General features: G+C 39.3%; 1 protein-coding gene across 1 annotated transcript in view; it reads right to left on the reverse strand.

Moving 5' to 3' along the window:
• Positions 1-2,698: 2,698 nt before the first annotated feature.
• Positions 2,699-13,184, reverse strand: part of LOC119962131 (ras-related protein O-RAL) — a 70,761-nt gene continuing 60,275 nt past the window's right edge. Inside the window, exons 4-5 of the mRNA XM_038790045.1 lie at positions 5,394-5,571; positions 2,699-4,684 (exon numbers count right to left, since the gene is read on the reverse strand). Coding sequence (XP_038645973.1) covers positions 4,565-4,684; positions 5,394-5,571 — 298 coding nt within the window. The 3' untranslated portion in view covers positions 2,699-4,564. The remainder of the gene's footprint in view (positions 4,685-5,393; positions 5,572-13,184) is intronic.

Below are 13,184 nucleotides of genomic sequence, written 5' to 3' on the forward strand. Positions count from 1 at the left end.
CTCCCCAGACAGGCGCTGGAATGTGGCGACTAGGGGATTTTCACAGTAACTTCATTGAAGCCTACTTGTGACAAGCGATTTTCATTTCATTTCAATGGTTCAAACCATTTTTTTTTTTTTAAATGGCTATTTAGTACCACATTTTACCATTTCATAAAGCACATGATTCGTAAAATATAACTGGCATCTTGGATAGGGTTTAGTGAACAGGTTTTCAAACTGAACTGAAGCTTGCAAGCCAGAATCTAATTGCATCCCACTACTCATGATAAATGAGAATTTCCATTACATTCAAAGTCAAAAGAATTCAATTTATTGCATTTGCTATTTATAGTTTATTGTACATGTCAAGTTATAACGTTAGAAAATTAACTAAAATAATCCAAAACATGCCTTTAAAAAAAAAAAGAGCATTGAGATACAGGTGCGCAAATATTCCAACTCGTGCAATGAAGTTTTGAGATATAGTTTTAACATAGCACATCTGGACCCACTGAAAATTGGCTGAATTACAAGGGTAGTTAACATTTTAATATATACATTTAATAACTCAAAACAAGAATAGGTTTGGCAAGTAACCTATGCTGAGATCATGGTTAATTATATAATTGGACGAATTAAAGGATTTGAAAAACAGGCATAGTGTTGAAACAAAAATCTCAAATCAATATACTACCAGAGTATAAATGTGCAAATATTCCTTCAAGAGTACGAAGGTTGGGAAAATCAGGATGTAATTTGTTAAAGGGGCAATTAATGTAATAGTTTATACATGGCAGCACTTTACAGTTTTAAAGAGTAAAGTTTCACATTACAATGAGGCAAAGTTACAGATAGTGAATAAAACTTCCTATTAAACACAATGCTGGTTTCATCTCACTCAAGCTTCAAACAGCACTTTGTAGTTGGTCCTTCGAATTGAAATATTAATTCAATGTACTTTGTGCGAGCATTCAATTTCAAATCAGAGATATTTTAATAGAAATGAATGGTCCAGTTACCCGCTTAAAATGAGTACAACTAAAATACTGATCAGAATACTGCTAAACGTTTGGCCGTCAAAGCTAGGATACAATAAACCTGCTCTAGGCAACTTTCCCTTAAAATATCATGGCAGTTGCCTTTTATCTTTGTTATTTCTCAGACGTAACAATTCAACATCATTTTACTATGCGCACTGTTCTTGAATATAAAAAGAAAATTGGAAATGATTCTACTGAATCTTGTAAGATGTACAATAATAGCCAAGTGTTTCTGGAATGTGCTCCAAGCAAAGAATTACTTTTACGTGGGCCCAAGAAGCTTGTCCAGACTAGATTTTTGACCAACACAGACTATTCAGAAAGCAGCATCTGTTGGACTTCAGGTATAAAGTTGTCAATATTCTAATTCTTCCGTTACATGGACCCAGAATACCTTCTAGATAAACACCAAACACCAACTATGATGAAATCACCAAAATTCATTTTGTGCATGTTCATTAAGACACACTGCTCAAGAAGGAATTATTATCCCTGTTCATTAGGCAAAATTTAGGCCAAGGTACCCAATAAAGAGGAAGGGTTTCGATGGCTATTGCACCGAGCAAAATGCCCTTTTATTTGAGCACAAGCCGAGAGTTAGGCAACAGATTAAAACTAGATAAAGGTCGAAAAGCAACAGATGAAAGCAGCATGGCAGCATTTAAAGAAACAGTACACTCAGTGAAGTGTCTGACGAAAGTAGGATTAGCCTAAATTTAGCGGGGAAAGTGCAAGATTAACTTTTATTTAACAGTTGTCTTTTATCAAAATAAGAGACTTCAGAAGGTTATTCTCATGGCCACACAGGTCAACATGGTTTTGCTTTTATTACAAGTCATATCAATAGCATTAAAACCACTAATGACCTAACTTCATCGGCTGAAAATATAATTAAGACCTAGGTTGGAAGTGCTGATACAATGCTGCATGATCATCCACAAAGAGAATTGCCAAAACACAACTGGATGCCTCGAGATGCAAGAGGTTTACTGAGACAGCAAGAGAAAGTCTAACAGTACTGATTGAGTGAGCCGAAAGAGAAGTCATCAGGCTGGCTTCATCAACAGCCTTCCTCTTCTCATCAGGATCAGAAGGTCCAGCAGAAAGAAAAATGAAAGGAATAGGGAGGATGCATGGGAAGAAGAAGCAGCATTAATCAGTTAGATTTAAGTGTTCCAGAATCAAACAGTTAAAATACTTCTAGTTCACATAAAACATACGATAGTTTGCAGCTCCACAATCCTGCAATGTGCATAGAGCTTACCCAGTCAGACCAGCATCACACCATAGCGACATTTCTCTTTCACACTCCAGCCATCCTTCTGACCATCAATGTTAAAGGAGGACTGAACTGTACACCGTGCGCTTGCACTTACTGAGAATTTACAGGATTGGCTAAACTCCCTTTTCTTAGCATCTTTCCATCTATCGGGGAGAGTGTGTGTTTGGGGGGGGGGGGGGGGGGGGGGGGGGAAAGAGAGAGAGAGAGAGAGAGAGAGAGAGAGAGAGAGAGAGAGAGAGAGAGAGAGAGAGAGAGAGAGAGAGAGGAGAGAAGAAAAGACTGCCTCAGATTTTAACAGATCCCAGGATGTGAAAACAGTATTTTAGCACACTATGATATATTTTTTTTTAATTCCTAAAATTGGTTTCAAGGAATGTTGGAGACAAGATATTAGTCAGGTTATGCTATCGGTTTTATTCATAATTCATGTCAAAATAATTCACATTTTCATAATGACATTAGTTTTGTCTCAATCAGGAAACTTCCATCTTGAAATTATTAGTTTTGTTAAGCAATGTAAACAATCTGGGTAACTATTAGTTTTTGGCAAATACAATACCACAGTTCATTACTGGCATAGAATCCTAACCCCCTTCAGCTCAACAGAAACGTTGTATTAAATCACAGAGGTTCAGTTAGTTATATCTACAATCAAAAAAAAAGGTGAAGTTCATATTACATGCAATTTATGTTAAGGCAAATGTAGAAAAATTAATTGCTGTACTGTCCCAATAATCTAGTGTTTTAATGGATTAACTACACTAACAATCTACCTCCATTCAGAAATCATTCTTTAAAAACACAAGTCAGTATAGCCCAAGGTTTGTACAAATCATTCACATGATACTACATAAAAACTAACACCATCCAAATCTCATTTCTTTACAAATGTCTAAAAATCAGTGCGAGATATTGGTCCATTCCACACGACACAATTTTTGTGTTCTTAAAAACATCTGAAGAATTGGATTATTTTTCATTATTTTCTTTTACCACAAGACCATAAAAGACTATGTACTTTTAAAAAAAAAACTATGAACTCTAAACCTATGATTGCTACTTGTGTTTCATGTGTGCTCAGCCATTCGCAGTATCTGCTCCTACAAATATTCAAACTTATTTTCTCCATGGCAATGCTTTACCAAAAAGACAGACAAGCACACAATCCAACTCCTTGCTAACACAGGTGCTGGTCTGCTGAGTAGACATAGAATACCCTTCAGTGCCAGTGATGTGTTTGTGTATCAGATCTTGGAACTCCAGCACTCTTGATACATCACACGAGGAGGTAGAGAATGCAATTCATTGACAGAGCTACTTACAATCTTGGGTGCACAATATCAAAACCGTGAATGGGTGGCTGGGTTAGAAGAGCAGGAGGTTGTTGCACACAGATTTGGTCTAAAATAACCAAAGAGTAATGTTTCTTTAAGTCCGGTAATTACACGAAATGCTTAATTTTGTGGAGAATTTTGTGGCGAATGTTCCTCCAATCTGTTACAACTTAATGAGCAAGAATAGCAGAAAATGATCATACTGTACATGGGAAATTATTTCTTTGGACTTTGTTAATGCCAGGAAGTTGTCCTAATAAATCTGACTTATTACAGTTGGCCTACAGCAGTCAGAAGGCTGGGTTTTTAATAATTTGACTCTCCCTCTAATGAATGGCACAAGTTTGAGTTTAGCTTCACTGCAAGACCACATATGGTGCGATATAAAAGAGGATCAGAGTGTTCAAACTACTTTATCAAATGTCATTTTAAACACAAGGTCTTCACATTAAAAAGAAAATTAAACTTTGAACACGCTTTGTTTTTATAACAGCTTCAGCATGCTGCCTTTTAGAAATCTGCAGTTTGCTTTTGATGCATTAGAAATCTGCCCTTTAATTACTTCCCAAATTGATTTTGAAAGGAGAGGTTACGATAATTAGCTGTTCACTGGACAGGGGAATCCAGGGATCTACATGGAAGTTGGAAGCATGTTACTGCTTGATAAGAACAGTTGCGCAAAACTAATTGTGTTTGCAATAAAAGGCAAAGAAATGCACATCCTACAAGTAGATCCAAAGGATACAACTCACTTCTATCAAAGAGCACTGTATTGGTAATGAACCTAACATTACTCAATGCTTTGAATAAACACCATTTTACTATAAAATAAACAGTGATTGATTATAAACAAATTGAGTGGCTAAATGAATATTAAGTGCCCAAGTTCAAATTGCTGCCAATTGATCCCCCCACCAAAAAATTAATCACAGTATGCAACATCGTTCACGGAAACTCTTTTTGTTCCGGGTGCTTTTCTTCCCATTTTTGTCCTTATTTTCTGACATCTTCTTTGCTCGAACCTCTCTCATCAGGTCAAAAAATACCTAAGGAAATTAGAAATACCATTTTATACAAAGCCAACAGCAATTTAAAAATATACACAAGTTTTGGCTTAAAGTTGAATTCTATCCCAAATGTCCAAAGAACTTCAATATCACTGAACCTTGACAAAATCTTCACTGGACCCAAATAGGTTGGCCTGAAATTTATTTATCATAGAATTTACAGTGCAGAAGGCGGCCATTTGGCCCATCGAGTCTGCACCGGCCCTTGGGAAGAGCACCCCACCTAAGACCAGTCTTCCAACTTATCGCTGCAACCCAGTAACCTCACCATACCTTTTTGGACACTAACAGCAATTTAGCATGGCCAATTCACCTAACCTGCATGTCTTTGGACTTGTGGGAGGAAACTGGAGCACCCGGAGGAAACCCACGCAGACACGGGGAGAACGTGCAGACTCCGCACAGACAGTGACCCAAGCCGAGAATAGAACCAGGGACCCTGGAGCTGTGATGCAACTGTGCTAACCACTGTGCTACCGTGCTGCCCTTTAAAAATGTTGGAAGCAGATAGGTAACAATATTTGATAATGTGTAATAATCATTCAGCTGAATGGATGAGGGTTCATTTGGAATTCCTGTGGAAATATTACATCAATAGTAGGTTAAAACATCTCCCTTTCAGATGCTATTTCACTATTCTTGATATTTTAATGTGGAGAAATTATACAAACAAAATGGGAATTCTTACCTTATCTACATTGGCTCTTGTTTTAGCTGAAGTCTCAACATACTGAACGCCCCACTCTTCTGCTTTGTTTCTTGCTTCGTCAAGAGACACTTGCCTCCGATCTTCCAAATCAGACTTGTTACCCACTAGAAGCAAGGGGATTTTATCTTCTTCTGCTTTCACTCGGAGGATTTGTTCTCTAAAAATGAAGAATCATTCATTACCTGTCAAGCTGTATTTTTGTTTTCGAAATTAACTGGCCAACAGTACACAGCTGGAACAAGTTTAACAAAAGACAATGTTTAATAAAATGGCCATTTCAGCACCACTGAAAATTTGGAGGAAAACAATGCAATGCCAACAAGGAAAGTCACAGATCTCTTATGCGTGATGAACAATGATTCTCAGCAACTGTGTGAACTGAGCCAGATTTCGAATTTATTACCCATGTGCGGAAATAATTACTTTACAACAAAGCCTCGACTTCCAGTCAACCAGTGCAAGCACTGCTGAGGGAGGGCTCCCAATCGTTCATAGCAATCTGGAAATGTATAGACGCATCAGGAAGCCAGAGAACAAAAAATAAATAAAACTGTAAAAGAGCCCAGGAGAGAACCTTATGCAATCAGGAGCTACAATATTTAGGAGCAACAGTAACCGCAAACTTTTTATTTTCAGTAAAATGCGCTACTTCATTGCCAGAGCCCTTAAAGCAATGTGAAACAGCAGCACAGTATGGCTAACTTAAAAGGGAAGAAACATTAAATGGGGACTGTAGTAGGCTAAGTGAAACTTTTTTTTAAAAATCAGCACTAAAAGAAAGTTACTTAAATGTAGCAGCAACTGAGATGCATTGAAGAGAAGCATCTAAATAAAAATTGAGGCACCAGAGAGAAGCACAGAGGAATAAAACAAACGGGACATGACGTAGGGTGGCATTTAGCACTACTGCCTCACAGAACCAGGGACCGGGGTTCAATTCCCACCTTAGGTGACTGTGTGTAGTTCATACGTTTGCCCAGTGTCTGCGGATTTCCTCCCACAGTCCAAAGATGTGCAGGTTAGGTGGATTGGCCAAATTAAATTGCCCCCTCGTGTCCAAAAGAAGAAAAGTTAGGTGGGGTTACAGGGATAGGACGGGGGGCATGGGCCTGGGCGGGGTGCTCCATTGGAGGGTCAGTGCACTCAATGGGCCGAATGGTCTCCTTGTGCACCAAAGGGCATGATTCTACGACAGAAAAGTAATAATAGTTACATGAATATAGGAGATGTATTGTTTTTTTTAAATGAGCACCTTAGGGGAGCATCTAGGATAATTAAAAACTGCAGGTGCCAGAAATCAAATAGACAAGTAATTTCAGAAGTGGATTCTTTGGATAAAGGGCCCACACTTGCAACATCTTTCCTGTTCACTTCACAGATGCTGCCTGACCTGTTTGCAGCACTGTCAGTTTTTGTCCTGGTGAGAGATCCCTGTGCAAGAAAGTTGGGTATAAATAGACAGGACAGAAAGAAACAAAAATATATATTGATTGATCTGGACAGAAGAGTTGACAAATGTGCCAAAACAGACAGGGGAAGAGATCAGTACACCATTGACAGGATTATGAGGGGGTCGGAGAGATACCAGTAAATTAGAAACAAACAAAACAGTACCCTTTTCCAAAAATGGATGTTAAATAGAAAACTGCAGACCCAATCTACTTTGGTAACTTGTCAAATAATGGGAAAGATCAGGAATAACTACATGTGCAAATAATTTTGAAAACAGCAATAAATATGGGTTCAGAAGGGCCCAGACTCTGAATGATGACTATCCTTATCTTTTATGAAGAAGTGACATCTAAGTGGATAACCCAAGACTTAGATCAGGGAAGGGAAGTAAACTGGTAAAAAAGTTAAGAATTGGCAGGGTCGGTGTGGGGTGCTCAATTTTTGTAAAATTAAAGCGCCTGGGATTGGGGGTAGTGTATCGAGATGGATCGAAAACTGGTTGGCAGACAGGAAACCAAGAGTAGGAATATATGGGTCTTTTTATAAATGGCAAGTAGTGACTAGTAGGGTACCGCAGGGATCGGTACTAGGACTCCAGCTATTCACAATATACATTAATGATTTAGATGAGGGAATTAAATGTAATTTCTCCAAATTTGCAGTTGACACAGTTGGGTGGGAGGGCAAGTTGTGAGGAGGATGCAGAGATCCTGCAGTGTGATTTGGATAAGGTGAGTGAGTAGGCAAATTAATGCCATGATGTGGCGATGCCAGAGTTGGACTGGGCTGGGCACAGTGAGAGGGTTTACAACACCAGGTTAAAATCAAACAGGTTTATTTGGAATCACTTGCTCCGAAATCTAGCGATTCCAAATAAACCTGTTGGACTTCAACCTGGTGTTGTAAGACTTCTTACTGTAAGCAAATGAATGGCAGATACAGTATAACGTGGATAAATGTGAGGTTATCCACTTTGGTAATAAAACAGGAAGGTTGATTATCTTAATGGCTATAAATTGAAAGGGTAATGGGCAATGAGACATGGGTATCCTTGGACAGGTGGCACTAAAAGTAAGCATGCAGGTGCAGCAGACAGTAAATAGTATGTTGACCTTCACAGTGAGAGGATTCAAGTACAGGAACAGTGATGTCTTGCTGCAATTACATAGGGCCTTGGTGAGGTCACACCTGGAATAGTGTGTGCAGTTTCAGTCTCCTTATCGGAGGAAGGATGTTTTATGTTCTTGATATAGAGGGAGTGCTGCGAAGGCTTACCAGACTGATTCCTGGGATGATGGGATGGACGTTTGAGGATCGATGAAGTCGGTTAGGATTGTATTTGCTGGAGTTTAGAAAAGGGGGGGGGGGATCTCACAGAAATGTATAAAATTCTAGCAGGAAGAATGTTCCTGATGGCTGGAGAGTTCAGACCAGCGATCATAGTATAAGGACACTGGGTAAAACATTTAGGAAGGAAATAAGGAAAATTGTCTTCACCCAGAGAGTCGTGAGCCTGTGGAACTTGCTACCATAAAAAAAACAGTTTAGGACAAATATATGTATATTTTGAAGGAGTTAGATATTGCTCTTGGGGCTAAAGGGATCAAGGATATGGGGAGATAGCGGGATTAGGTTACTCAGTTGAGTGATCATCCATGATCATAATAAATGGCAGAGCAGCCTCGAAGGGCCAAATTGCCCAATCTTGCTCCTATTATCTATATTTCTATGTTATTTCTTGAGAGCCTGAGCTTGTTTTCCAACAATGGATATTAAATCTGAATCATGGAAAATATATGCAAGATAAAACAGTTCCAAATTTTCTTCACGGCTCCCAAAGATGATCTGTTCCATCTGTAAGCAAAGGAATAGGCAGAAAGCTCATTCTGAAGCTTTCGCTACACTACCGCAAGATGTGCACCCCATTGTTCAGTGGCACAGCGAGTCAATTCACAAATACACATTACAACAGACTAAATGCTTAAGAACTAAACAGAGGTTCACAGCGTGGTAAACCATGTGTCTAACAACTGGCAATTCATCCTATGATCATGGGTGTGGTTTATTTTCCACTTTGCTGACTTCTGAGAGATCATAGAGCCTTGGGTTACAATTAAACATTACAGCATGCTGCACTGCAAAGTGCATAGGTCACACATCTTTACAGGGATAGACCACAGTTTCCGAACACAAAAATGAAGTTAAGTGAAATCTGGATCCATACATAAAAAAGACAAAAAGTGAGCCTTCAGGTAAAAATGAAAGTATGTTTGGAGTTCCTGCAGTGATACAGTACAGCCCCGAGAGAAGGTACTTGGACTTTGTCTTCAAACCGCATGAAATCAGGTTTGATACAAGTTTTACATTGCGGATTCGAACAGTAAAAAACCCTCTACATACACTACTGATACATCTCAGGAACTTCTATTTCAATGAGAAGTTTTCAAAACTTGATTCTTCAGAAATCAGTGTAGTCTCATTCAAATTTCACACATGTGCACATGGTTCCAGATTGGTCACGGTAGCATAGTGGTTAGCACTATGGCGTCACAGCCCCAGGTTCGATTCCTGACTTGGGTCACTGTCTGTGGAGAGTCTGCACGTTCTCCCCGTGTCTGTGTGGGTTTCCTCCGGGTCCTCCAGTTTCCTCCCACGACTCCCAAAAGACATGTTTGTTAGGTAAATTGGACATTCTGAATTCTCCCTCTGTGTACTCAAACAGCTGCCGAACGTGGTGACGAGGGGCTCTTCACAGTAACTTCATTGCATTGTTAATGAAAGCCACCTACTTGTGACAATAAAGACTTTTTTTAAAAATTAATTAGTCATCTGCAATTACTGACTAGTGACAGATAGCTGCTGTTGTAGTATCTTGGGAAGATATTAAAGACCTCATCTGCATGCTAACTTGGATTTATGTTGCATCTGTAATTGTGCTTCACAAGAATGTTAATCAAATAAAACTTTGCTCCGAGCTACATGAGGTATTAAAGGCAGGTGGCCAAGGTGAAAACATAGCAAGTCATTCTCCACATTGCTATACTTTTTTGCAAGGTAAAGAATGTTTAACTAAAAGCTTGGTCAAAGGTGTGGGTTAAGGAATTTAATGCTGGAAAGGAGATGAAGCAGATGAGTCAAGAACAGGGTTCCACAGTGGGGTAGGGGTGGACAAATGCATAGCTGCCAGTTATGGGATGCAGGCACCAAGGAGGGTGGGGACAACAACACAAAAATGTCAGTGGGGGAAATGTGCCTTTCTTATCTCTAGACTTGACTACTCTAATGCTCTACTAACTGGTCTCCATGTTCTATCCTCCATAAACTTGAATCCAAACCTCTGCTGCTGTGTCCCAAGTCCTGTTCACCAATCAACCCTGTGCTTGCTTTCCTGTACTGATTCCCAGTCAAGCACCATCTTAGAACATAACATTCTCATCGCTGTTTTCAAAACCTCCAAGTCTCGCCCCTTGCTATGTGTAATTTAGTCCAGCCCCAGAACTCTTCTGGCTTCTTGAGCATCCCTGACTAATCACTCCACCATTGGTGGCAGTACCCTCGACCCTAAACTCTGGAACTCCTTTTTGATATCTCACCACCTCTTTCCTCAAGACACTCCTTAAAAAGCTCTTTCTTCGTCCAAATGTTTGCTCATCTGGTTTGGTGTCATGTTGTGGTTTATAATATTCCTGTGAAGCAACTTGGGATGTTTCCTATGGTTACGACACAATGTAAATACATGCTTTTATTAGAGGAGATAGCAAAGGGAGTGATCATGAATGAATTTAAATATGAAGATGTTCAGATAAAAGCAAAACAAAAACCCATGACAACAATTTAAGAGAAGCAGAGATTTCACCCCCATGTTCTCCAAATCAACACCACCGAAAACAGATTAACTAGTCACTTCTGGTTTGCTACTAACTGGACTTGGCTTTGTACAAGTTATCTGCTATGTTTGGATTGGATTGGATTGGATTTGTTTATTGTCACGTGTACCGAGGTACAGTGAAAAGTATTTTTCTGCAAGCAGCTCAACAGATCATTCAGTACATGGGAAGAAAAGGGAATTAAACAAAATCCAAGAAAATACATAATAGCTTTAGAATTAATTTTTAAAAGATTAGAACGAGTATAAGTTAAGTAAAAAGTGGATCTGTTGGGGAGAGCTTGCAGAGAGTCGCCTCGCTCCGGCGCCATCTTGAAAACTACTTTTCCTCTGTAATGAAAAGTTTGCCTCTGTAATGAAAAGTATCTGCATTTCAAATTTAATCCACTGGTTGCAAAGCACTGTGAAGCATCTTTAGGTTACAAGGCACCAATAAATTCAGATTCATTTTATAAGAATTCTTTCCAGTTTGCAGACATAGAAAACTCAGTTACTACACTGCACAGTTAAAATACACTAATTTGCCAAGCATGCTGGAAGTAACTGATAGTAAAATGGTCAGAAACAGTGACGAAAGCTGCTTTTGAAAATCAGTATAAAAAGATAGCGCACAGAAAGGCAGAAATTAGCAGTGGAAAATGAAAGGATATTTGAGAAAACGTGAACACACTCTCAATCTGTTGTCGCCGTCATGGTAGACCTGCTCTTCAATAGTTGAGTAAGCTCTTCAGCTGTTGAAACTGCAAGTCAGAGTTCAAGCATAAAAGCACCTTAATTTCATTGCTATTAGAGATATACTCGAACAGCTTGCATCCTACAACCAGATTGGCAATCCAGCAGTTTATAATTAAACACCCTTTTTTATGTTTGTGAAAGGTGAAGTTTGACCCCTAGTTTGACTCTTTATGGCTCTTTGAGGCCACTATTACGGAACTCAGCTTCCCTCCAGAGATGCTAGTGTCCAGAAGGGAATGTCCCTCATGCCAGAAAGCCTGGTTTACTACTCACACCAGAGAAGGACAATTCGGACTGGGCGGACTAACAGCGTACTGCTGTGCATTAGCCAGCAGAGGGCTTGCCAGTGCCAAGGAACTCGGTCAGCCACCAGGAGTTGGCTCCTATTTAAAGAGTGCTGCTCAATTCATAGGCAAACAATCCTTGTAACTGATGTCAGAGGGAAGTACAATATAATAAGCCTGTCTCCACAGGGGGTAATTTAAAACCAAAAGGCCTAAGTTTTTCAAGTAACAGGCGGCGGAGGGTGGTGGATATGAAGTGTTTCAGTCAATCAAAAAAAGGGAGCTTTCCCAATTTAACAGCGTTCCCTTTCAAACATTTTCCCAATTTAACAGCGTTCCCTTTCAAACATTAAAAAAAATGTAATCATGCTGCCATTTCTTAACTGTTCCATTACCGACCAGTGTGAGGCTGACTCAAGATGTGATTCAGCACCTCCCTCCACTCCTGCTGCCTTCACAGTAAGCCACTGTACGGTGTTCGTTCAAGCTTAAAGTTTAGTCTGGGACTAAGCAATTTCATTTTTCTTAAAACAAAGTGATTATCTGCATTGTGCAGATTATACTGGCAGCTAAAAATGGTCATAATGGAAGGGCATTAATCACTCAGACCAGTTGATTAACACTTGGTAGCTTTAAAGCAGATTTTTTTTTTTTTAAATAGCCGTTGGTGCACAAAGCAGAACTTTCAGGAGTTGTAAAACTATCCAGCTTTAGAAAGACGAAGGAAGGCAGGATGCCTTATAGTTACCATGGGGACAAAGAAAATGCAAATAGGGAGTTCCCAAAACCTCTTGAGTTATCTTTTCCATTTCTGCAGCTGACACTTTGAAATAACTAAAATCTAGTCACGGACAAGTTATAACCAGTCACCAGGGTTACAAGACTTGTGAAAATTTGTTTAAAAGTGGCTCATATGTAAACACTAGCTGCAACTTGTTTAGTAGGCAACATCTGTGCAGAATGGACATCAACAGACAAAAATCTGCATTCTTAATGGATTGGTAGTTGCAAAATTGGTAATCTTTCAATGAGTATCATATTTTAGCCCCCCCACTCCCACCCCGATAGCGTTAACCAGAGTCGCACCTCAACACAAATCAATTTGCTCATGGGGTCAAAGTAATTGCAAGTCTCACCAGTACCCAGAACTGCTCAAAGTGAATAGCAATGCACATATCCCCCCACAATATGGTCAAAAGCTCAGTAGTTTCAATTGACCAAATTTGTGCCCATATATTTTGGGGACTTGATTTTCCTTCCTTCCCCCACAAAAGAATATTACAAGTTGCTCAGTCATGCATATGGGCAGTTTTCCAAACACCAAAAAGACTGCACACAAGATTTTTTAAATGACATTAAAAGTACATAAATAAGTAGCACTTACTTGCCCAAGGGAGCAAACTTTCAGAAAAT

This window comes from Scyliorhinus canicula, chromosome 2 (genome assembly GCF_902713615.1).
Source record: "Scyliorhinus canicula chromosome 2, sScyCan1.1, whole genome shotgun sequence".
In the NCBI taxonomy this organism is placed as follows: domain Eukaryota; kingdom Metazoa; phylum Chordata; class Chondrichthyes; order Carcharhiniformes; family Scyliorhinidae; genus Scyliorhinus; species Scyliorhinus canicula.